The 27,705-nt window shown below is 29.1% G+C and overlaps 1 protein-coding gene across 3 annotated transcripts in view; it reads right to left on the bottom strand.

Moving 5' to 3' along the window:
* Nucleotides 1-460: 460 nt before the first annotated feature.
* Nucleotides 461-27,705, bottom strand: part of LOC140669011 (uncharacterized) — a 54,660-nt gene continuing 27,415 nt past the window's right edge. Inside the window, exons 3-5 of one of the 3 annotated variants that reach the window (XM_072898440.1) lie at nt 23,512-23,713; nt 922-1,066; nt 463-670 (exon numbers count right to left, since the gene is read on the bottom strand). In XM_072898440.1, the coding sequence (XP_072754541.1) occupies nt 23,684-23,713 (30 nt within the window). In that variant the 3' untranslated portion in view covers nt 463-670; nt 922-1,066; nt 23,512-23,683. Of the gene's footprint in view, nt 1,067-16,701; nt 18,955-23,511; nt 23,714-27,705 lie in introns of those variants that run through there. The other 2 variants (XM_072898432.1, XM_072898449.1) reach the window with 2 other exon arrangements.

The following is a 27,705-nucleotide window of genomic DNA, read 5'->3' as shown; positions in this document are numbered from 1 at the left end:
ACTGTAGAATGAAACCTTGGAAAACCTTTACCTATCAGGGATACATATTTTTGTTAGTTTTAACTTTTATAAATCAGTAAAGAATTTTTTTTAAAAGCTATTATACAAGGTTATACAAGATGTTTCGTAATGACTGGGCTAGCTCATGTTCTTTTCCTCAAGGCAAACAAAAAAGTTCCGATAACACATGTTCCTAAAATGCTTCGTTACATATAAAAAAGTTAATAATGCAGAAAATGATGCGAAGAATTGCATTGGTTCACACGGTGAACATTCTGAACAATTTTCTTCTTTGAATTTTGTTTATCTTTTTAATTTTTTAATTTTTTAATATCGAAAATTTATTTTTTTAATCTTAACTTGACATTAACTTTTAATGAAGCGTTTTAGGAACGTGTTTTATAGGACATTTTTTATAAGAAGAATATGATTCAATATAAACAATATTAATCTAAAAAAAATACTGTAATATTAAAGCAATTATAATTTTATGTTACCAATTGTAAAAACATAATCAAAACGCAAATCTTTCTTTATGTCACTAGCACAAGAAATGAGATAAACAATAAATAAAAATCCATTTCAGTTGTTTGTTAATTGCGCAACAAATACAATCCAATATTTCACGTGTCGCTTGTCACATGCCAAAAATTTGGCGGCCAAAAACGGTCTAAAAAAAAAAAAAAACATCGATTGATAATCCGAAAGCAAGTAGGTTTTGCGTGTATAGATACGATCATAAAACATCACCCAGTCGCATATGCTACGATCCTTCTAAAAAACAGGTTTCAAAAGAACCTGACCGAAAGTAAGTGACTATTAACGGCGGAATAGCTTTATAAAAATTTATCATCCCCGGGCTTAATAGTCCGGTCGAAGAACTGAGTATCCCGGTTGACTACGATGTCGATAATAAAATACCAATGAACGAAGTGAAAGAGGTTCTCCTCTTCTTTGCTCTAGATCCTCTCTGCCTGACCCACACTTGCGGGCTCGCAAAGAAGCGGCACACATGTTCTGATTTTACACGCTAATCCCTCCTACGTAGAAGGACGCGCGTTGGTACCTGTCAAAAATGCATTGGGTGTAACAATACTTCAAGAAACGAAGTCGGAATCTGGCAGAAGTTAACTGCCAGGCAGCAGGGCTGCGAGTGGCTAGTTTGCCAGTTTTAAAGAGCAATGGCGTGAAACCGTCGTCGTTTATTCAAAATTTAAGGAATTTTATATTAAGTTCATATAAAAATATGTGCATTCTTGAAATTAAAATAAAAATAAATATTTTGTTACATGCTACTAGTGTATGTTAATGTTGTAAATAATGTTATATCATGATTAAAATACACACACACACACACACACACACACACACACACAATTTGTATTATAAAATCAATTTAGCTGTATTTGTAAATTTTCTGCTTTCGATTGGTAATGTTGTTACCAATATAACATTTCTTTTAGATATTATTGTTTGTGAATTTATTGATTAATATAAGTTTACAGCAGCAAATAAATAAATCCGATTCAAACTCTCTAATTATTATTTTTAAAATACTTATAAATACGTGGTTATTTATATATAACTTTTTTTTTCCTATATATTACCTTCGGCTTTATATAAATTATAATATTACAAAAAAATTCGATGACATTATCCAAGAAGATAAACAACGATCTCCTACGCCAATGGGAAATACTTTGCCGTAAGGATCTTGATGAGGACAAAGAGAGATCCTTTCCCTTTCTCATTCTTCTCTCTTACTTCAGGAACCTCCCCTTCTGCCATACCGTGGCAGGCCGTCATTGCACTAATGCAAGTCGCAGCCGTCCCACCACCGAACAACAGCGAACTGCAGCTGTCGGGGATACTCGGCCTTCACATAGCTAAATGCTTCTCCAAATACAGCTCGAAATACTTCAAGATACCATCGAAAAATTAACTTTAACGTATATTTAAATCTCAAACCTATCTGACTTATATTCCTTTTAAGTATTTGAAATAAATTATTTTATTAAAAAACGAAATCTACAAAAATATAGTCACATATTTACTATTTCTTTAAACAGAAATTTAAATTATTTTGTATAATATTTTGTAATAGAATATATTACATTTATAATACTGTAAATTTTTTTATAAAAATTGTTATTAATATAAAATTGTAAAATTTATTTAAAAATTTGTTATTAATAATTTTTCTTTTTATCAGAGTTTAATTTATAATTTTTATTTCATCTCTTTAGATGAAAGAAAATTTATTAAAAATTATTATTGTTTTTGATAAATGACATCTCTTCAAATGACATGTAAAATTGTTATTGCTTTATATAACACAGGAAAATGATTTATAGATTAAAAATGTTCGATGTGAAAAAATTGAATATTGTAGTGAACTCTATAATATATTAAAGAAAGAATTAAAGAAAGCCGATTTATCTTATTAAATGATTTATAATCCGAATGTTCTTGAACTATATAGTGACGCTTTCTCTCTAACACACAATTTATTATAGTTACAATGTACTGTCTGAATGTTCTCAAAACTATGCACTTAATACATTGTAACATGTTAGAGTGATAGAGAGAACTCTTTATCACAACACCCTGGATTGGCTATCTCCTGCCAATATGTTACAGTATTCATTGCATGACTGAAAAATACATAGGTTTGTTCTTTACAGGTAAACTTTTTGCATATTTTTTTCTCTTTCTTTTTTTAATTTTTAAATATATACAATATATATACAATATATATATATATTCCTAGAACACCTTGTCAGGTCAAACGGCAGGAAAATACAACCTTTTATATCCTAAGGTTTCTTAGAAAACCTGACTATCTTACTACTCTTTTGCAGTCATAGAAACAATACAGAGCAGGCTAGTAGACTTATTTCTGTTTTAGATGGAACAATCAGTTCGTTTTATTAGCCTATCAGTCTAAACCGACCGTTCAAACTGTGAACAACAATCTGACACAGAATTCGTAGACTTCAGTGTCATATTTAGTAATTTTTTTATTTTTAATAAAAAGTGCTGTCATAGCAGTGAATCGATTATTTGTATATTTCTTATTTAACGTGCGGCGATTTCAAAATGCATTTTGTTAATAAAAAGTGCATCAAGTCTAAAAGCGGATTAAACAAGTCAATTATTAATTATATATATAAAATAACACAGTGTTTTGTTATTTACTGTAATGTAAAAATTAATATATGCAGAGTGAAAAAAAAAGAGTTAAGAATGATTGCAAAACATGTGCTACGTAATTTAGTTTTCTTAATTACGTACAATCTACAATAAGTGAATGCAACATAAAGATAAATTTAAATATTGATTAATCTATAGTGTACAATTGCACGTGATAAATATGTGGATTTTTGTTATTCTGAAGCTTTAATTGCTTGTGTCGAGCAGCATCACAATTGATCACTACTTACAACAATCGCCGATCTTGTAGGTACGCACAAATTCACTAATTGCAAATCATTGCGACCCTCATGCAGCGTGACTCTTCCATTCAATCTTCCCTGAAAGCCCATCAAATTTTTAATTTGACAGAAAATGGTTAAACTGACGGCTAACCGTCAATTATACTGAGAATTCTAATTAATAATTGCTTTTATATTATTGAAATGAATTGCATATATAATTTATAAGTATATTAAAATTAATTTAGTAATATTGTAACGTAATAATGTAATAATTGTTATTTATATATACTCGGATAGAAAGAGAGAGTCAATTAACAACATTAGTTCAGCCATTATTTCATGAATAGATGTTGATTTCTATTTGTACTCAGGCTCACTTTTATTTTTTTGCGTTGTGCGTTTTTAATAAATAGGAAACGGACAGATTCTGTAAATATGACTTGTTTGCTGTAATTTACTCAATTTTAGACAAATTTTTGTCTATTGCAAAAAAATCCATTACTTTTTGGTCAATTCAATAAATGTAATTAATTCCCAGTAGTAGCTTCGATTTTGTCATTTGTATAAAAAAAAAAAAAATAAATTTTGTTAAATGTTACCGTTAAAAATAATAAATTAATTATGCGATATTTACAATTTCGGAGAATTGAATGATTTATTTATTGTTATGACAAAGTGATTTTCATATAGTTTGGATAGAGTATGTTTATCACTTTTCAAGAGACAATTCTAAATACGACTTAAATACATGTTCAGAATTAACAAACTATTTCAATTTCTTTATTGGTTTAAAAGTTTAATTATTATTTATAAAGAGATTCTAGTATGATTTCTCGTCTCATATCCCATTTTGGTCTTGCACAGTCCAGTCCTGTGGGAACACTAACTTGCAGAACATAATCCTGCAGGACCTGCCACCTAGATACATAGTATCCTACATTTGCGCCCAAGCGTATATATTATCTATTTTACTACCTACGTGTTGTAAGAAATAATTCAAAAATCCATGAATTAGAAAACTGTACATACACGCAGACATAAATTCTTTAAAAATTAATATCAAATATCAAATTAATTATTAATATTATTGATATTAATATGAAATATTTATGATTTTTCCAAGCAGTAATTTATTATGATACAGAAGTTTAAAACTGAATAGACTCATGTTTATTTAACCGTTAACCTTATTTAATTGCGCTTATGATAGAGACCACATACTTTAGATATTCATTTATGTAATTCATGGTTAATTTGTAATTATATTTTAAGAAATGATACATTTCATATATTTTGTGGTATTGTAACTTTTAACTAACCAGCCTTAAAATTTTATTTAAAAAATAGTTGCTTTCAAAAAGTTACAAAAACATTTTTATTACACTTACTTTTACCAAAAACTTCTATTCGTTATTGTATTGTATTATTTTCTATATGTATATTTCAAGATTTTTCTATAGTGAATAAGTAAAATTCATAGCATTTTTAAATCATATAGCATATCTAATACTGTTAACATCTACATGTTACGCATGATGAATAAAAGAATGATAGTCGCCATAATTCTAATCACTATTTATTTGAAGCAGCTACAGTGTAATGTATATACATGTGTGTGTGTGTCTGCCATTCGTTTAGTTATTTACGATCGTTGCTAGCTCATCTTTTTTCTTAAGAGTAATTTGGAAGAGTTTTATACGATATCAGTTTCATTGTCAGATTTCTTCTCATTTTTCCTTATATTTTATAATTGCGTAACTATTTTTTCTGGCAAGTGCAAAAACTTTACAAACATGAAATATTATGAATTTGTCATTAAGTAAAACATAAATATGTTAGTTTGATATTTTAATTTTAAATTATTAAGGAAGCAGCAAATGTATATATACATACATCTGTAAAAATTATATTTATGTAAAAAAATTTAGTCTAAGAAAATATGTTTGTAATAGAAATTACAAATGTGCCAAAACATTTTTAATGTTGCTTGTAAAATGCAAAATAATATTATCTACAAAATTATAATTTTATTAACTTTTATATTTGGATATCAAATACATGTGAGCGTCATCTTTGCAATAGAATACAATTTGACACAAAATATTTTTTCGCACATTAATAACAAGAAAGTTTTTAATTTAATTATACTAATATTAATCATTGAGGTAAAACATTGTGCGCCTTAGCCATAAGAATTAAGCGGAAACAGTACGAGAAAATAATAACAATATCTTAATAGTAAAAGTCTGCGGGTTATTTTTTGAAACATAGTATTTTTTTCTAAACTTTCATATTGAAATATCATTGAAATAAATTCTAAGAAAATATGAGTTTTTAAAAAAGAATTATCTATTATTATTCTTTAAGAAAAGATTCAAAGAATATAAATGACACAGTTATGCAGTTACAGAATGATGTGTGCGTGCGTGCGTATGTGTGTGCGTGTGTATGTGTATTTGCATATCTAAAAGCGAATAATATATAATCTTCGTTTCTTTGTATTTTAACTACCACTCCACTATTCTCTTGTACATCTCTAACTTCTCTTATATTTTTCTATTGCTTTCTTTTTATCTCATTTCCTGTTGATTTTTGCTTTCTTTTTCTGTGTACTAATACCTTACTTTATCTATATTCAATTTAAATAATTGTTTATTCTTATGCTGCAGTCTATACATAATAGAACAGGTTTCTTTTTAAATGTTTCTTAATAACATACTTTCTTTTCTCTTTTAAGGAAAATATATACTTAATTTTTTAAATTTACATAGAATAATTCCGAAGAATATGTCACGTCAGGTAAAATGTCACTGCTTCGTAATTTTTAAGTTTTTTTAATAAAGAAATACCACTAATCTATTCAGCTGATCACATTTAGTACAAGTTACGAAACGATACGAATATAAATTAAACGATAGTATACAGTTATTTCTTTATGATATACTTTTAAATTAATTAAAATAAATAACAAAATAGAATTTAAATCTCATTTTATATTCTAAATTATAAGAATATTGCTAATATTTATGTGCTTATGTACGAATTGATTTATTTGAATTATTATTCTTATTGTTAGTGAATTGTGTAACCTATTTTTTATACAAGTGTATGCATGTGTTTTGTATTTTTTAATTTTTACATTTGACCATGTGAGGTAACTCGTCTGCATTTTCATTAGGAAAGAGTTCTAACATTTTATCCTGGCATGAAGATATCGACGTGAAGTTACTTTGTGTAAAATCTAATTATAAAAAGTATAAAAAGTTAATGTTATACAATTTGATATGATCATAACTACGTTGATTATTACGTAAGCATATTTTTATCTACCTAAATTCAAAAATATAGCAAAAGAAACGATTGCGCATTATCATCGTCACCTGTACTAACCGCGGTCAGTTGAATAAATTAGTGGTATACTTTGTCAAAAAATTTAAAAATTATAGAGCGGTGGCACCGGTGACATTTAACAATTAAGGGTAAAATGCTTTTGTAAGAATTTGTTGTTAAAATAATAAAAGAATTAGACTTTTTTATTAGATATAATTAAATATAAAAATAATGACGATAGTTCAATTTGTTTTATTTTCTTTTCTTCTTAATAACTATAAAAGTATTGTCTTTCATTTAGATATTCCCGCAACTTACACTATATTTTTTTATTAGTTGCAGTTATTTTTTTATAAGTAGATTATAATACCGATTATAAATAAAAACACTTTTTATTATAAAGCAGATAATTAACTTAACATTGATATGTGAATTTATTTCTTCGTTCTTTTTTTTATGTTATCAAAAACGCTCTTAAGATAAAAGATAATATATTGATTTTATTCATAACATATAGCACTAATGCATATCTTTGAATTTATATATAATCTTTAGAAAAAAACATGCTTTATAAGATTTTATTATTTATATGTAAACAATTATATATAGAATAAAGATTTGCAGAAAAGTTATAATTTTTTACCTAACATTAAGAAAGAATAGATATTCCTAAGAAATATTCGCTTTGAATTTTGCGGCGGTCTTTCTTTTAGTTCCTGATATATGAAATTTGGAACCGTTGTAAAAGTAATATTTTTAGAAAAAGAAATTTAGTTCTAATAACCTTGATATATATTTTTAATATTTTTATCATGAAATAATGGCTTCGTCTCTCCCCCGTCTAAGCGTCTATTTAAAGTTATCTAAAGTTATGCTTTAAAATTTTTAACAAAACTAAACAATAATTCTAAAGCGTATGGGTGACAGTGACACAATCACAAAGTAAATGTAAACAAAAAAATCTAAACAGTAATTTTTAAATATACTAACAGTGATGCAATAATAAGTAAATGTAAACGAAAGAAATATAAAAGAAAGATATATACATAAATAGAAATAATATATACACACAAGTAGGATAGAATAAGAAGATAGCATAAATAAGTACAAAAATTATGATATTAAAGTCACATATACATATATCTCAGGAATCAAAAGAGGCTGCAAAATTCTAAGCGTGTATTACTTAAGAATGTACACTTCCAACAATAATTCGTTCCATTCCCCTAGCGAGTTTATATAAGATACGTAATATCTCTCGTATAAACTCGCTAGGGGGATGAAACAAATTATTATCAGGCAGTGTACTCTCTACAATGTATGTCAAGAGAAAAAAAGATTCAAGCTGTGTAAGTTTTGTCAACTTTTATTGTCAATATTTTGCGTTCAAAAGAATAGACTAAAATGTTAAATTGCATTAAAAAGATTATTCGGTAAATATGTCTAAAAAGTTGCATCAATTTTATCCTCACTTAGATATGTTATAGAGGAGGTTATTTAATAATTCTCCTAAAATCAAGTAGGAAACGGTATTAATTTAGGATATATAACAAAATTAAGGTTTGACAATTTTAATGCTCTTTCTTATTAAAAACTAATATTAGAAAAACAATGAAGTTTGTGTATGACATATTAAGGAGGAATTGTATAAACAGTTCTAGGAAAAAGTTAATACGATGTAGTAAATCGTTTATTTGCAAATATACAGAGAATATAAAATATGTTTATCAATATTGTTATCAATAGTAAGATTAATAATTAGTAAGTCATCAGAAAAATCTACTTTATTTTTTAATAACATATAATGCCGAATTTAGTATTATTTATTAAGGCGATACGATATTTTTAGCATTGAGAGTACGACTGTTTAAACTGCATGACAAAAAATCTGTAAAATAAAAATTTTATTTTTATTTTAAGTATTATGTAAAAACATATATGTTAATATGCGTACAATATGTGTATTTATTTAATTATTTTATTATTATTAACGATAGAAGTATTATATTATTTAACATGATAGACGTGACAACACCGCAAATTATTTTTCTCCATGGGTAGCAACAATGATAGCTAAGTGTCATGTCAGTGCGGAATAGTAATCATCAAAACTTTAACAAGATGTTAGAACAAGTTTAAGTATAGATGGAAAGGAAAAATTGAATCGGAAAAAATGAAAAAATAAAAGAATTAAAAATCGATGACTTGGACTAAGCAATAGAAAACTTTGGCTACATAAAATTCATAGAATAACAGAGTAAAGTTAGTAAACAGTTTTTCAAGCTCGACAAATAGTAAAATTGACGATTTGCTCTCAATTGTGATGTTTCCTGCAAGGAAACATTCTCACTTGACTATGTTGAAAATGAACAGACATGGATTTGATTCAATCCTAATAATCCGCTGCTACATGTGTTTATTGCTGAATAAAGTCACCAGGAGAAAACAACACGTTCTACCTGATAAAGAAAATATCACACGATTTGATATCAATTCGAAGGTTGTAGGCATGGTATTTGTTTTTTTATTTTTCATTATTAAATTTAAAAAATTGAAATATCACGCTTTACTAATGATATAATCTCATTACAGATGCCGGAATTGTCCTATACTTTACCGATCAAAATCGAACCAGACATAATAATACATTTGCTTAATTTAAAAGTTTTACAATTAAAAAATATTTCGCAATCGATTACATCTGATATTCTGAATAGATTTGGTGCTGTTATTGAAGCCAGAAATGATGTAGTTTTAGATTATGTCACATGTAATAGAATGCAAAAAATATGAGAACAATAATAATCTTCCGGCTCATAGTTGCAGAAAAAAATTTTTACAGTTCCGACAAAGCTATGAAATCACATGTCATCAAGAAATTGATTGTGGAGAGTTTGATTCTACAAAATCAAAATATTAAAGTAGATGCATTAGTTGGTGATGATGACAGTTCTTCTATTGCAGCTTGCCAAGTAGCTAGTAAACATGATATTATCAAACAGTCAGACCGTACTGCTAGCGGAGTGAAGAAGTTATAAACCAAAAAATCATACCGAATTGACGAATATTACTATATAATCATCAAGAAAATTATGCTAAATTGACGAAGACTACATTAACATACCTGCATCGATGTTTCACGTACGCCTTGATGCAGAATAAAGGTAACAGTAAAGAAATGGCAGCTGCAATCAGGTCGATACCACATCATGTATTTAATGATCATATAAAGTGTGGAGCATAGTTTTAATCAAGATTAGGAAAATTACAATCACACAATTATTCTAGAAGGTTTGCATGATTCAACATTGCAGGATATTTTCTATAAATTGGCTGATAATGCCGAGAAATTTTTGCCTGGGGTCTTCAATAACCGAAATAAAAGTTTGAATGCCTTAATGGCAAGAAAACATCCAAGTCCAGATCCAGAGTCTCTCTGCATCTGCTGATTATCGTTGCATGTATAGTTGCTCAAAAAACCTTGGTGACGACTACGTCATAAAAGTTGCCAAAAATTTGAGTCTATTCTTAAGCAAACATTATTCACGCCATGTATCACGAATGCAAAGACTGCATCAAAAAAGAGTGATATCGCAAACATCTGCCTTCAAAAGAAGGCGGATAATGTTAAAATACCACACACTGCACTTCGTCACAGAAGAGAAAATACTGAAGATACTATGTACAAAATCAGTTATTCTGATTATTAACAGAGCTAGCTGTCCCAGTGACTGAAGATGACTTGGACATTGAAAAAGAAAACCTTGATACTCTGTTGTTTTTTTAGACTTAGAAACAAGTAGTTTTGCAAAAGAATGCGATATATTCCAAATTGCTGCAAAGTGTGAGCACAAAACGTATTTGTTGTGTTAAACCAGTAGAGGAAATTTCTTAATCAGCAACTGCAATTCATGGTTTGACTAACTCTTACGACAAACTTCTGCATAATAGATTTCTGGTAACATTTGTTTCAATAAGAACTGCATTAAGTGGTTTACATGAATATCGTTGGAGAATAAGAAAAGTGTACATCGATGTCCACAATTTTTAACTCGATGGATCAAGACTGTTGAAAACAATTGATACATATTCGCTTATTGATGAATGTTCACTGATAACTGAAGGATTTGCTGATATTTTAAATATTTAGGAGAGAGAAAGGGAGAAAAAAATGCTCAATTCAGGATTAAAGGAAAGATCTAAATATAAATCTCACAGGTGCTCACCATATGCCGCATATGATTGTGAAATCCTACATAAAACTTTGAAAAATTTAAATATCACAAAGTCAATTATGTTTCAGCACATGATGCCATTTGTAACGCAAAAATATTGGATTCATCTGGAGAATGTCAAATATTAAAAACTTTATCATAAATGAAGAAATATGAGAGGCTTTAAAATTTAAAGAGAGCATCTTGCAGAAGCACTAATTATAGACAAACTGTGCAATACGTTTGTCGTTCATAGCAAAACAGGTTTAATTAATCTGATTAATCAATTAAGTTTACCAAATAAGAATATACGTTTTAATTCTAAAAACATTGTAAACATTTGTGTATTTCTTACAGACTATGCAAATATTATAATAATAAAATTATAACTAACAATAACAAACAAAAATTATATATTTTGATTTGTTGATATAAGCCCATAAAAATTTGAAAACAATTGATTTAACAAAAGATATTGTTAAACAAAACTATATTTGTCTAAATTACTAATCAGCTATATTTATTAAAAATGTGCTTTTCAGGAATATGAAAAAAATTGTAAATTGTCCTCAGCGTTCAATCTTCACAGTGGTATAGATACTGCTGCAATACCGATAGAATAGTAACTAATGGCTTTCTTCCTCTTCCACCATTGCGTTCGATTAACTATCTACTAGGGTCAAATCAAAAAGTTACTTCTAAATTTCAGATCTACAGGATCTGCAAGGGGTAATGTGAGCTTAACTTCGCTTCGCACATAAAGTTGAAAACCTATGAAAAATAGTACAATGATAGATTTCGTTTCGCCCTGAAAACAGAGGTGATGTGGAGTGGACGTCATTTTGCGTGAAAAGTTGAAAATGTGTGGAACCGTGCAATGATAGATCTCGTTTCGCTCTAAAAGCAGGGGTAATGTAAGATGGACCTCGTTTCAAAAGCTGGAAAGTTACAAACCCATGTAGAATTGTACAATAATAAACCTCGTTTTGTTCTGAAAGCAGAAGTGATGTGAGGTAGACTTCACTTCACGTGGAAAGTTAAAACCCATTTGGAACTGTGCAACAATAGATTTCATTTTGTTCTGAATATGAAGTAAACATCTCAGTACATATTCTGATTCGTGTTTATAAACTGATATGCTGTGTTTATAAACAAAAATGAAAAAAGCAAAATGTGATTCTGCCGTTCTCATTACGTTTTATTCGATACTTTCTTATATATAATAATAACTTTTTAATAAAGAATTGTTCTCTCCTAAAAGCATTTATACATTTTTATAATAGTTTTGTTGAATACTATTCAAAAAAGTTGAGTTTTCGCTGAAGGAACACTTCTAAACATTTACGCAAATTAATATTAATATTGTAGTATTGTAGAAGGGACAAAGCTTTTCTCTAAGAACTCGTATTGTCAGTTATGTAATATTGAAACTTGTAAATGTTCGTAATCATAGATTAAAATAATTTTCTTTCTTTTACTGCTAATTTTTTACATTCCTTTTCTATTTATTATAAATCTTTTTTTAAGATTATTGACAGTTCTCAAGATGTGTATAAAATTTGTCACGTGGCAACAAGTGGTAATGAAAAATAAATAAATCAACGAATCAATTCTTCATTGAAATGATTGGTCAACTGATTGAGCAACTCGTACGAAAATCGAAGAGAAAAATATCGATTACAAAAAATCGATTTTCGAAGAAAAAGATTAATTTTTTGAAAATTGAATTAACATCGCTTATCATTACTACTAAGAACGCAACAATTCAAAAACAATTGTAAACAGTGCTAAAAGTTAATTGATTATGAGATTCTAGTTTGACGGCATCGTACTTTGATGAAGGTATACAAAAGCTTCTGCCGCGTTATGACAAGTGCCTTAATTCGGATAGCGATTAAGTCGCAAAGTAGTATATATGTAAGTAACTTTTGTGTATAATAAAATAATTTTCGTGTTTCTTGTTTTATTTTACAAGTCTACTAAAGGTTGAATTTTGAATAGCTCTCGTATATCTTTGTAATCCGTAAATCAAAGTTTTATTAAAGAAAACATCATCTGAAATTAATTGAAGAATATAGTTGTGTTTATCTTTTAACTTTCTACAAATTTGGAAAAGGTCCTTTTCTTTGAATCACTTATAATATGAAAATTATCGATGCCTTAACATTTTGGCTGAGAAAAAAATCGTCTCCAAATGTCAAAGAATCCACTTAAAAAAAAAGGGAGATTCAGAAGTTTTAAGATCCGCTGTTTTCTAAAAATATATATTTTCTATATGAAATATATATATATATAAATCATGAAAGGTTAATATACCATAATTACGATCCGCAATATAGAATTTACCATCGCAGACTCTTTAAATTACAGTAAAATGAGATGGAAACACGTTTCACCGATTACATCCGCGCTCGCAGGAACTACTGAATGTTCTAATCCCTCGTAAAATTAGCCAATTAGTTTACTATAAGCATCGAAATCACCAACTATGGATCAAAACAATTCGCGCTAACTACATATGCTACTGCAATACTGCGTTCATGAAACTTGTGCTTGAAACTTGTCGCCACTCGGTTGTATTTCAGTAATTCGACGCATTTCTCTGCCTCATTACAATAATTGCCATTGCAATTTGAGTCGCGGAATTTTCTGACCGGCTAAGATGGATTGCACGTACGTGCTGCGCGTTCAATTCGGGAAATGTAATGGCCGACAACGTCGAGATACAAAGTAATAGACAGTGAAAAGGAAACAAGCAAACGCGGCGTACGAGCTAGCGCGGTAAAAGTAGGGCACAGAAGAGGAGTTCCACGCGGGTATCGTGTCAAAGTTGTCGCGCAACAATAATAAGGCTTATTCTCACCCTCCATTTCTCTCCATAATCTCCCTCTCTGGAAAGTTGCAACATGTGCGCTGACCGGCGCACCCTTTGTAGTTTTCATATCCCCTTTCTAAAGGTATTTCTTTTGACTTTTGACTTATTTTAGTACTAATATATATAACTGTAATACTATAATGGATTTCAAGATAATTAAAGATAAATTAGTATTTAAAAAAAGGATATATTAAAATATATATAACTGTAATACTATAATAATAATATATATAACTATAATACTATAATATAATGGATTTCAAGATAATTAAAGATAAATTGTTATTTAAAAAAAAAACTTGGTACTTAGATAAATACTATGTGATTAAAGCGATATATTAATTGTAATTTAAAAAAGATTTTATGAAGATTAAAATAGTTTTAATTTAAACAAGTTTATAATTTTTTATTTAAAAGTTAGAATAAAAAAAGAATTGTTTTAACAAATAGTTGTTAATATTATGCTAATCAATGCCACACACATGCAACTGTCTTTTTTTTTTTTTTTTTTTTTTTTTTTTTTTTTTGAGATTTTATCTTAGTCCACCGTGGTATCATGTGTGCGTGACGTATGGTGCGTATGCTCTCATACTTTTTTTCGTGTCTCCACCAGATGCGCACGTGCGTATGCACGTTTTCTTTGCATTTCACGTCGTGCAAGTGAGCGCGATGAATCTAAGGGATGATCAGTAAAAAGAAAAAGAAAGAGAAGAGAATGTCACGCAACGAGCATGAATGCATCTACGTGACGCACAACCCCTGTCAGTAGATTATCATGATCAGATCGCACGCTTTCTTTTTTCGACGAAAACGAGATCATGCAAGCCACAAAATAAAGTTTCGGTCATGGCAGCGGCTGAATAAAAGCGAAACGTGACTATGAAAGAATGTTAGTGTATTGAAACGAAAAAATAGTGTATAAAATGACACGTTATTTGTATGAAATTTTTACGAATTTCTTTAAAATATTTTTTTATAGAACATTTATTTTGTTTTTGAAATATGCGCTTATTCAATTAATCTATGTATAAAACATGAAATATTTATAAAATTTAGGTTTGCATATATGAAATATACTTAAGATTATAAAGATCATCTGAGAGAGTAATTTTAGAAAGTTAAAAGACAGTGCAACTCAACTTTAGTTCCTTAAAAGAATAATTTTTTTTAAACGTATTTTAGTTTTGATGTCTTATAAAATTAGTCTTGAATTTTTTAATTTAAGTAATTACACTGTATTATCAGAAAATTAAATATTAAATTATATACTTTTATTGAATTGTGCGGTACTAAATAAAATGAAACAAAAATAACTTGGTTGTTGCGTAAGAAATGTTTTTACTCGCTAATAATCCGTTGAGTGGATTAATTATAAAGTACAAGAGAGAATATTTTATGATCAACTTAAAAGTAAAACAAGTTTCACACTTGATAAATATCAATGATAATATGGCAATGTATCGCCGCAGATAACATAAAATCGCGTTGGACGCCGATGTATCAGTAACAAAACGACGAAAATCGTTCCTCCACGTTCATACATGTGTACTTAATTTAATTGACCCATAATTACACCTATCGATAAGACTCGCTTCCCGGAATGCCTCCGGCGTTTTTACAAACATTCCTACAATTTTATTAAACTGTATATTTCAATCGATATTATATATGTATTCAGTTTTTCAATCTTTGGATTAATTTCACTATTAAAAATTTTAAATCAAAGGAATTTTAAAAACTGCAACATACATTTACTTCTTCAAGTTTCTTGAATTTATTAAGCAATTTGCATCTCTTAGAGATTATTCCATTAGCTTAAAAGGAATAAATTAATGCGCGACAATGTTACTGCTTGATGTAATTTCCCAATATATCCTCGACAATTTGACTACGGCAGCTCGTATTTATCATTGTAAATGGTTTTAAAAAATCAACAAACAACAGTGACGCAAGACAGAAAAAATTGGAAATGATTAAATAAGCAGTGCGACGAGTCGATGCGAGAGAGACATTTAGTCGCATTAGCAATGTAATGAAATCGCAACGCGCACGCCAGACCGCGTCACAATCAGCTGTGATCGGCGCAATGGTCCAATGCGCTCGCACTGATCTTAATTACAATCGCAAATGAGACGGGGAGCGGATAATTGCCGCGTATGTCGCAAGTCGCTCTACAGTGTCGTTCAGCTGGTGTCCCCTCTCACTACCTTTTTAACATGATCGTAATACGATCGTAATACGACATAAACAATATTACGTGTGTGCAGTTGGAAAGTGCATTCCAATGAAAATTTCGGCTGCTTGTTCGACCGATAACGATTTAATTGTATACGACAGTATAATTAATTAGCGTGTCGGTTTCCTTATGTTTGAACATTAGAAATGTATTAGAAATGTTACGTACGAAAATTTAATATATATAAATTTTATTCGCGACGTGGGCATATACGTATACGTATATAGCTTTATGTACATAACATATATATACACATATATATATAAACTTTATTTGTATACTACATATGATTAAATATTTACTTCAAACATATACTATAAACAAAGTTAATCCTTTTCGCCTGGCATGACATTATTTTTTAATTGACTAATATGAGGATAATATTTTTATAATATATTACAGGTATATAATGTTAAGAATACTTTCTCACAGTTTTTTATAGATCTATAGAACAAGAGCTATTGACATTTTTGATAGGTATGTATTTTAAGAAATATATATACACATATATATATATATATATATATATATATATATATATATATATATATATATATATATATATATATATATATATATATATAGTTTAACATTACGATATCATATGCTGTAAAGAGAATATTCTTATTCTTTATACTATGTAAATGTTGGCTAAATACAATTAATAATGCTTTCCGGTATCAGCCTCATCAGGTACCTAACCCACTGCATTAGTTTAGATTTGAGCCAATCAGATTTGGACTTATTTCAAATTTGAAAATGTCAGAAAGTTGTGAGTCTCAAAATTGAAGAAATATTTACTATTGTTACCTGACATAATCAGTCTCTAAAGAAAAGTAAAGAATTGAGAATATTATTATATCTAAGCTTCTTATAACACGTGCCACGATAATAAAGAAGGATTATATGAACAAATGCGAAACATTGTATCAGTTTTATAATTTTATATTGATAATTAAAAATTGCTACTTTATTAAAATAATTCTCTCGTACCCTCCTCTCTTTTTGTCTCTCTTATAGTATTATTGAAAAAATAAAAATAATACTAATGGCCTATATATCGTGTAAATATCCAAGGTTGATTCAATACATCGACCGTTAACTTTTATCTTCAACAGTCGCAAAATGCGTCACATAGAAATTACGTAGGATCGACAAGCGTAAACTTTTTATGATCACATTTTATTATCACTTACGCGAGCTAGAGTTGCTACACGTAAAGTGCATTCTCGCTGTCCATCGATCAATGCGTTTCCGCGGATACGCTGAGCTGGATGCTCTGTGTGTGAATGCGTGTGACTTCCGTGCTTAACTAGCATTTATATTTAGACATTTACCATGTTGTAAAGATTTCTCTTAGGCCGCCGTAAATTTTATGTAAACCATAATTAGACACGCGCAGCACTCGCGCACCGATTTCACTCTCGACATTCTCGCGCGCGCGTCTGAATATTTATGCCTTAATGTGTACTTGATATTTGCCCTGATGCAAATTTCGTTCCGCTAAATCTTCCGTCCCATTATAACTCTTGTCGTTATTATCGTTATTATTTATATTTAGATACGGCCGTACTAGATAAAGTTTCCGATATTTTCACGTCGTCGCTTACGATTCCTAATTAATCTCGAATGCTTTGTGCTTTAGAACGTCGACGCTCAATCGATCGCATCGTAATGGGTTTCTGTTAGCGCTTTTCTTCGCCATACAATTGCACTTGCAGTGTCTATAGATATCTATTTCTATAGAATGACACATGCTGCAGCCTCTACAGAACATTATATGCAAGATTTTTAAAATATATATTTGCTTTAACGCACAATCATTGAAAAATTACATGTAAAATGACAACGATTAATAATAGAATATAATTTTAAGCATAATATAAAGTCCAATAATGTAATTATAGTTAACGTTTAATTTATCATAATGTTTTTTTTTGTAATGATTCTATTATTATTGCATAAGTGGATATACACGGTGTTTCATAAAGGTTAAACTAACTATACGTAATATGTAATCATGTTCCTTTCAAAGACAAACAAAAAAGTTTCTATAAAACATTTTCCGCTTCGTTAAAAAGTTGCAACGTCAAATTAAAAAAAAATGTTAGTACCTATTTTTGAAATATTGGGAATTTAATAAAAAAATTTTAGAAATTGCATGTCTCATAGATGTTCGGAGATTTATAAAAAAAATCCGGAGTTAATTCACTGAAGCAAACAAAAGGATTATAAGGATTTTAGTGTGTAACAAACCTGTGGAAAATATATAACCGCGTTGATTCGAGGGGGTAAAATGAATAGAAAGAATTATGGGAATTTAAACTTTACAAAATTTTAAATTTAATAATTTAATTTAAAATTTGCAAAAATGTAGTTTAGATATAGAGGGAATATTTGATTAAATAATTTTTTTTTGAGAAATACTGAATGATTCAAAAGATATTGAATGTAATTCAACAAATTATTAAATTTATTAATAAAATAGTTAAAAATTTTCTATATTTTGTAATTATGTACTGTTTTATTTCACTGCCAAAAGATTCTCATTATAATTTAAAATATTCAATAATTCACTAAAAAAACAACAGAAATTCAAAAGTATTTCTGCACTCTAACTCGGAATAAATGATAAGTTTTTCACACTCTTTATTACTCAAACTATATGAAAAAGGTATATATTCGCCAAAATCAATTTTAATTATATTACACGTCTCGTTCTCGATGATAATAGGTAGTAATGCTTGTCATTGCGCAGGCTCCACAATATCCTCCGTTTTTTCTCCTTAGATCTTTGATGATCTCTCCATCGAGAACGTGATCGCTTTCTCTTTCTTCCGGGCGGCATCTTCTAGACCTTCCCTGTTTTTAATAATAATACTAACTTGAGAGTACTACTCGAAATGCGTGCGAACCCTTGCACAACAAGCAAAATATGAAAAGAGAGAGCGCAATGGAGAAGACAAAATGTTGTAAAGCCTACGCAATGAGAAGCATTACTAACTATTATCATCGAGAACGAGACGTTCCATTACGCCTTCGGCGGGCTCGTTTGATCGTTTAATTACTTTTCGATACAATTATACGTACAAAACATACTTAGGATTGAAAAGTTAACAAAAGTTAAGAAAAGTTCTGATTAAACAAAAAGTTCTGATTAAAAGGAAAGTTAAAATTAACATAAGGTAAATATGAGAAAAAGATCATACATCACTGATTTTAGTTATAAGAGAGAGTGTTCTGAGTAATTTCTTGCAAGAATAAAATTAGAGACGGTATTAGTTAGGTGATATAACAAATTGAAGTTTGACAGTTTTAATAAAACCTATACGTGGGTAGTTTGAAATGTTTCTGACTAATAAAGAATAAAGTTAGTATAATAGTTTCTGTACATTTCGATAGATGATGTTAAAAAACTATTGTCAAAGTTTGTCAATCTGGTCTTTAGTTTTCTTCTGGCAATCTGTCAAAGTTGTTAGCTTCGTTTACAACTGGCCAGTGGAATTCAAACATGGCCGAGTATCCATTTTTGATAAAGAACGCTCCGGAACTTCGGTCCCAAAACAGCAACCGAAAAAGTGGAGTTTGTTCTTTGACTATACAAGTATGGATTGCTAGCACTCCCATTTTTTCCATTAGAGCAAGAGAGAGATTTTGCCTTCAACATTGATTGATTTTTAGCGCCACCATCAAATACCAAAAACCCAAAAGTTTTAAATCATGAAATTATGTTAATTGTAGGAATAGTAATGATAATTTAAATTCTGAAAATTTATTAGATATGTACCGCGTTTACAGGATAACATACCGTTTCACACGTTTGCAGTCACAATGATAAAATTATATGAATTGAGATATGAATTTCACATTCACCGTACTCTTCGGGTTTAGCCCCAGGCGACTTTTTAATCCCGAATTTGAAAAGAATGGCTCGATGAGAAGAAATTTTCATCGAAATCTGACGTGTAAAGTGCTGTGAATGACTATTTTTTTAGTTTGGACTAAAGTTTTCTTATTGAAGATATGAAAGGTCTAGAAAAACGTAAGAGGTTGGAGTATCGAGTTAAAGAGAGATTAACGTTGAAAAATAATTTTTATTTTACCCCGAAAAGTCGTCTTTTCTTGGACAGATGGGAAACTTTTCAAACCACCCACATATGTTTATAACACAAACTGAAATACTATGAATTTTTTTTTAGTAATAATTAGCAACTCAAACAGTTTTATTACCTATTCAGTAAATTTCGATATGTGCTTCATTAATGGCATGGTACATGTAACGGAAACTTCAACACTCTTTAATTTTTACCCTCGACTAATAAATCTAGAATATCTGGAGTCTTACAATTATTTCTATAAATCGAAACGTGAGATGGCTCTGATTTTCACACTATACTTTTTCACACGTAACATTTTCACGTGTCCTTATAAGAAACTCACTTTAACCATAATTGAATAAGTGTCACAGATTTGTGCTCGGCCAACCATAAGACGCAATTATTTTTATGATTTTATCTCTGAGATTCAACGTCTATAAATCGAAACCTGAGATGGCTCTGATTTTCACACTATATTTTTTCACACGTAACATTTTCACGTGTCCTTATAAGAAACTCATTTTAACCATAATTGAACAAGTATCACAGATTTGTGCTCGGCCAATCATAAGACGCAATTATTTTTATGATTTTATCTCTGAGATTCAATGTCTTACGATATGTTGGTCTTCTAAAGTCACTTAAGATCATTAACGATTGTTTAAATTCTGCCTTCACTAAATGTTTAAAAAGTTTCTTTCTTTAAAAAAGTTCTTATCTTCTGTGTTATATAAAAAGATGACCTTGAGCATCAACACACTGATTTATTTTGTTCCTGAATGACAGTTGTACGTCCTCGAAAGCTCTAATAATTTATTGGTAGGTATCCATGATCTCTGAGCATATTATATTATTCATATTATCAGAGGAGATGGATTTTCTTGGCTTATCCTTTTACAAAGTTCCTAAGAAGAAAAAATCTAAGGGTATCAAATCTGGGGACCTTGGTGGAAATCAATAACATTGATTCCTTTAAAGCAATTGAGCGATAAAATGTCCTCATAATAAATATTCCATATTTGTAAACACGAATACTGATAAGTCGTATAATTTGTGTGAATTCGCGTCATGTTTATGATGGTGCAAATTTCTACAGCGAAAAAAATCTTGTAGCTGTTCAACAAAGGGAGAATTTAAACAAATGGTAAATAAATATATATATAATCTTGCAAGATTAACATATCATAGGTCAATAAATATATAGTTTTACTAAAAAAATAAAGGTCTCTTTGAAATCTCAGATTCCTCCATTCGGACAAAATTTGTGTCGATAATAAAATGTCTCGAAACAGAATAAGTTCTATTTGAAACATTTTTTCGAACAACGATTAGTTTGAGAGACAATTGTGTAAAAAAATTATATAATAAAACACTGCGTGTATAAATATACCCGTCATTTTTATCTTTATCTATATTTCTTCACCAAAGAAAAAAGAGAGAGTAGGAAAAGGTAAATTGATTACATTATTTCCTGATTTTTTATTAGAGAAATAATTAGTATAGCAATTTCATATGTAACCTCTTTCATATATTATAAATTAAACATGTTTAATTAGCTTGTTAATAAAATTATATTATAATTGCATATTTTATTAGTTCATCATCATTATTTTATCATTACTTTCTATATTAACTCAAAAGAGAAGGAAAGAAGTTGCGTAAACTTCGATTTTACGTAATAAACATATAAATAAAATATTGGTTTTGCAATTATCTATTGTAGAATAAGTTGGAAAAACAACTCATCAAGCATTTTAAATAACTTGTAATGCTGTTTTAATTGCTATATAATCGGGGTATGTAAATAATTGATTAATAACTTGCCAATATATTTCTGTTAATATCTTTCTTCAAGATAGAGCTACTTTCGCAAAATATATATATTTACTGTTAAATATAGGGTATGATGGCCATAGCCTGTATTTTTTTTCAATAATCGGTACATAATGTGTTTTTTTAGTCATTATCAAAGATAATCGATATTTACAGTAGTTTATGTGCATACGTTATTCGAAATAACGATATTGTGAATCTTATAGGATAAACTCGGATAAGATGGCCATAGTTTTTTAAAATGCAAAAAACATACTTTTATTTTTGATATTTTTTAATAGTGTTTGGCATATTATCTTCACTGAAGCTTAAATTACGTAATATTATCGAAATTAAAAGGAAAATATTTAATAGAAATTTTATATTATCAAAATAGTACAACATAAGCATTTTACCCAACTTTTAAGGAAAAGATAACCATAGTGACGGAAAGATGACCATAATATTTATAAAAAAATAGTGAAAACAAAAATAAAAATTGACTACTTGTAAAGTTTTTCATTTGTCCACTAAAAACTGTTATAACGTCGAATAAATTATAGTTAAGCTATCATAATCGACATTAGACATATTATAAAGATATGTAAATTGTTATATGACTTATATTTTTTTTTTCACTATTTTTTTATAAATATTATGGCCATCTTTCCGTCACTATGGTCATCTTTTCCTTAAAAGTTGGGTAAAATGACCAATGCTTAAGTTGTACTATTTTGATAATATAAAATTTCTATTAAATATTTTCCTTTTAATTTCGATAATATTACGTAATTTAAGCTTCAGTGAAGATAATATGCCAAACACTATTAAAAAATAACAAAAATAAAAGTATGTTTTTTGCATTTTAAAAAACTATGGCCATCTTACCCGAATTTACCCTATATATTTACTGTAAAATATATATATATATACTGTTGTTGACGGAGATTTTATTTGTTAGAGTGATATAATCGTTTCTGCGAAATATATTTTTCTTTTCGTACTTCATCGCGTTTGTGTAGTTTATTGATTTATTTTTATCAAAACAACGTATATTGAAAATGGAACAGAAAGACTGAGCACGAAGTAACACAGAATTTTAGTATGCATGCTTGTACTGATATTGATAGAAAACATTAATCTACATACATCAATAATTATACATATAAATAAGTTTAGTAGTTTCGATCTTTGCTTTCTTTCTTTTCAATGCTGAGTTAGAAATAAAAATTAAAGTTCATAATAAATTATGACAGTCAAGCTAAAGTAATCATCACAAAAAAATATAAATAAAAACCAAGTTCAATGCTACATACATATTGCAAGAAAAAATAAAAATAAGAAATAAATAAAGAAATGCAAAAACGCATTGTTAAATAATATGGAAACGGTTAAAAAATCATGAAAAACCCGTTCAACAAAAACAACTTCCGCGAACATTTGTGACATTAAACATAACCGAATTACGAAAAAAATGATATTACGACACCACGACTTGTATTGCACTCACACATCGTCTCCAACACAAGCACTGCTGCAGAAACTGTTCAGACTCGACTTGATGCACGGTCTCCCGCAGCGAGTCACCACGTCGTCGCTCCACGTTGGACATTATAATCGACTAAGATCGATCAAGAACGATTGAAAGTAATGTTTAAAGCTCGTGTGATTCCCCCGATGGGTCAGGAAAATGCGAGACTCAGCAAGAAAACCTATTATAAAGAATATAGGATATAAGGATTTGTTTCCCAAATTTTCAGACGTACCAGTTTAAAGTAAAGAGAAAAAAATTTTTAAATAAAATGACACAAGAAATAAGCAAAAAATGAAAGTGAGAATCAGACCGCAAAAATAAATCGATAATAATATATGTAAGTTGAATTATCACGTAAGAATGTTAATAAGTTGTATTATTTAAAAGCATAAAATCAAAATCAATAAAATAAATAAATAAACATATACGTAAACCAGTATAAAGAAAAAATAAGTTAAAAAGTCGGAGTCAAATAGTAAAAAGCAAGTAATAACATGTAATGTAATCAGTTCAAAACAGTAATATTGATAATACGTAATAGTTAAAACTAAAAAAAAAAGATTAGTAAAAAGCATACCGAGAAGTGTCGATATTCTTAAAGTTCCGACGCAAAAACCTCGAGATACACAACAGGTAAACAGTTGTTTGACGTTTGTGAAGAGTCGCCGATCGTATAAGTATTTCAGCGATAAAGAAGGGAGAGAGGGAAAGAAGAAAATAAGAAGGGGAAGAATTATTGATGAAAAAAGAAAGATGGAAAAGGGATATAATGCAAAAAAATAGGCACCTAATCACTAACAAGGGGAGGCCAATGAAGTTTCCTTCTTTGCAACTCATTTACTAGACCTTTTGAAATTTGTAGAAAAAAAAGATTAAAAGTAAAGTAAAAAGTATAGTTTAACGCAAATGTATGCGCAATTTAAATACTTACGAAGAAAGACAAAGAAGTGATTTAATTAATTAAATTAATAAACAAACAACTATAAACTTGGCGCAGATGTTAATGCATCGATTTCACAGAAAATAATTTTTCTGCGAAATTTATAAGTGCGCAGGGCACATATTTTTCTTGGTGTATTTAACCAAGATTTTTATTCTCATTTTTGAGAATTTTATAAACCCCTCCTCACTTCCTTAAAGAGACGTAGGCGAGAAAAATATCGAGATAAAGTCGCTGAATCGGGAATCGAATCCGAGTCTTTCGCTTGTCGGGCGACTGCTCTTACCACTATATGAGCTATTCAGTCCCACACCAAATATCTCTCTCGTCTATTTGTTTATAAATCTATAGATAACAAAAAACGCGATTTTCAGCCCATCTGAATTTAATACTTCGAATATAAGGCTCTTAATATTTACAAACAAACAACTATAAACTTGGCGAATAAGAGCCAGACGTGGATGTTAATGCGTCGATTTCGCAGAAAATATTTTTCTCGCCTACGTCTCTTTAGGAAGGTAAGGAGGGGTTTATAAAATTCTCAAAAATGAGACTAAAATACACCAAGAAAAATATGTGCCCTTATCAATTTCGCAGAAAAATTATTCTCTGTGAAATCGACGGATTAACATCCATCTGGCTCTTATTCGCCAAGTTTATAGTTGCTTGTTTGTAAATATTAAGAGTCTTATATTCGAAGTATTAAATTAATAAATATAAATTAAATGAATGAAATTAAATAATTAAATTAAATTTAATTAATTTAATTAATAATATTATATAAATATTAAAAAAGACCGTTATTTAGTAAAAATTATTTTACATTGTATTATTTGCATAAATTTTGCAAACTTTCAGGATGATATTTATCATACAAAACATACATACTGCTCACATCACGCACATTTTATTAACTTATACATAATTTATTTTTCTGTATTGTTGTTAATTATCAATGACAAAGGAAAACAGACTACATTAACATTTCGAAAATAACTTCTATTATCTTTTAAACGCAATGTAATTTTGAATAAATTTTTATTATTCGATTTGTAGAGTTATTTCAAATAAATATAACTACGCATAATGAAATTTTTATGACTGAACACCTTCTGATGAGTATCATAAATCCTAAAGAGCTACACACGCACACGTATGGCCTATCAAAAACGATCCACGATTTCCGGGAATAACAGAAGACGAAGGTCTGCTTGTCTCGACCATTTTAAAACGAGGTTTATAGGAAGAGGAGCTCAAACTAGAGCGAGAGAAGGAAAGAAAGAAAAAGGGTGAGAGAGCGAGGAAGAGAGAGAGAACGAGTTTGGGTAGGGTCCGGGTAATGAGTATAATCAAAATGGTTTAGTAGAAAGGCAGCCGCGAGCTATACCTCATCTTACCAGTGTACATGGCCGTGCATTTGAATTTGAATTTTGAACCAACTTTTGCCATAATGTTCATTGGTCACGAGACGTCATCTGGTGGATGAACAAATTAGGGGTTACTAATATCTGCCCTTTTCTCTATTCGTCTCTAGCTGCGTTATTGTTCGAAATAGGATCACGCTTTAGTCTAGCTCTTATGTTCTTATGTGTGTACACTGACGTTCTTATGTGTGTACACTGGGTGGATAGCTATTTCTACCGGTACAAGTTCGCGAACGTTTTCTTCGCAGATGTTTCGTCTGTTGCTTTTCGATGGTCCTTTTGTTTTAGCTACCGGCAGACTTCCTTCCTTCTTGGCGTGCCGATGTTGGCATTGATACGGCGTCCTGCTTGACCTTCCGTCAACGATTCGAGTTTTAAGGTCGCAGATATTCATACGTCTAACAAGGGAACAGTCAGAAGTGTCCCTCACCGATTTTAATGAGTTTTGGATATGTTGTAGAATATAAAAAAAAATATTAGACCCATATTTTTTTAACTGCGTATCTCAACGTTTAGGGGTTGAAACAACCCCTCGAAGAATAACGAATTTTTCGTTTTTAGCGAATATCTTTGAAAATATAGGACATATGAAAAAATATTTTATACAAAAGTTTTATGATATTTTATACTCTTTACAATAGTATAATTTTATTTTTTAAAAATGTCAAATTTTTTTAATTTTGCAAAATAAGAGGTAGAGGTGGGGTAAATTAAAAAATTTGACATTTTTGAAAAATAAAATTATACTATTGTAAAGAGTACAAAATACCATAAAACTTTTGTATAAAATATTTTTTCATATGTCCTATATTTTCAAAGATATTCGCTAAAAACGAAAAATTCGTTATTCTTCGAGGGGTTGTTTCAACCCCTAAACGTTGAGATACGCAGCTAAAAAAATTATGGGTCTAATATTTTTTTATGTTCTACAACGCTCTATCCAAAGCTCATTAAAATCGGTGAGGGATGCTTCCGACCGTTCCCTTGTAAGTAATCTACTAATTTAAAATAATTGGTACAGTAGAAAGTACAGTTTTCTCGGTTTTATTATATGTATTTGTATACAAATGTTATTCAATAGAGATTATTCTTTAACTTTGGAATGAAACTTTATCTTTTAATGATAGCATTGTGTAACATCAAATATCTTTACATAAATTAAGTGGAGCAATACACATTGGTTTCAGAAATAAAACTATCGGTGATATTTAGAACCCATATAAGAATATGTGTTGTGACAATAACGTTATGCATTAGCTATTTATTAAGTGTGTTTTATATGTTATTTTAATTATTTATATCAACTCGATGCAATTTATCAATAATGATTCTCTATAATAATGAAATTTAAGATATAGATTTTATTTGTTGCATAAATTTATGAATTGCATTTCATAGACTGTCGAAAGCGATAAAATTAAGATAACTGTTCTATGTAGATAAAGCAAAGTTTAATCAATTTCTTCTGCCTCTTCATTTATCAAATATACATTAGTACTATCAAGAAATATGATAAATATACTTAAAGTATCGGGGATAAAAATATAATATACACAAATTTTTTTCATAAAATTTTAAGATAATAAAATTCAGTTTAACTGAAGAAATCATAATTCTTGGAAATGTATTTATGTATTTTTGTTTCTTTAAAAATTTTGGTTCTTTAAAGCAAACAAAAAATGTTACTGTAATACACGGTGTCAATTAAGGCAAAAAAAGTTACCTGGATATTTTTTGGAAAAACTTTTCGTCTCTGAAAGTAAAATTATACATATAACTGATTTTTTTTTGGCTAACTGTTATCGC

Source organism: Anoplolepis gracilipes, chromosome 1 (genome assembly GCF_047496725.1).
Source record: "Anoplolepis gracilipes chromosome 1, ASM4749672v1, whole genome shotgun sequence".
Classification (NCBI taxonomy): domain Eukaryota; kingdom Metazoa; phylum Arthropoda; class Insecta; order Hymenoptera; family Formicidae; genus Anoplolepis; species Anoplolepis gracilipes.
The sequence above is the reverse complement of the archived record's forward strand: the minus strand, read 5'-3'. Positions and strand labels throughout refer to the sequence as shown.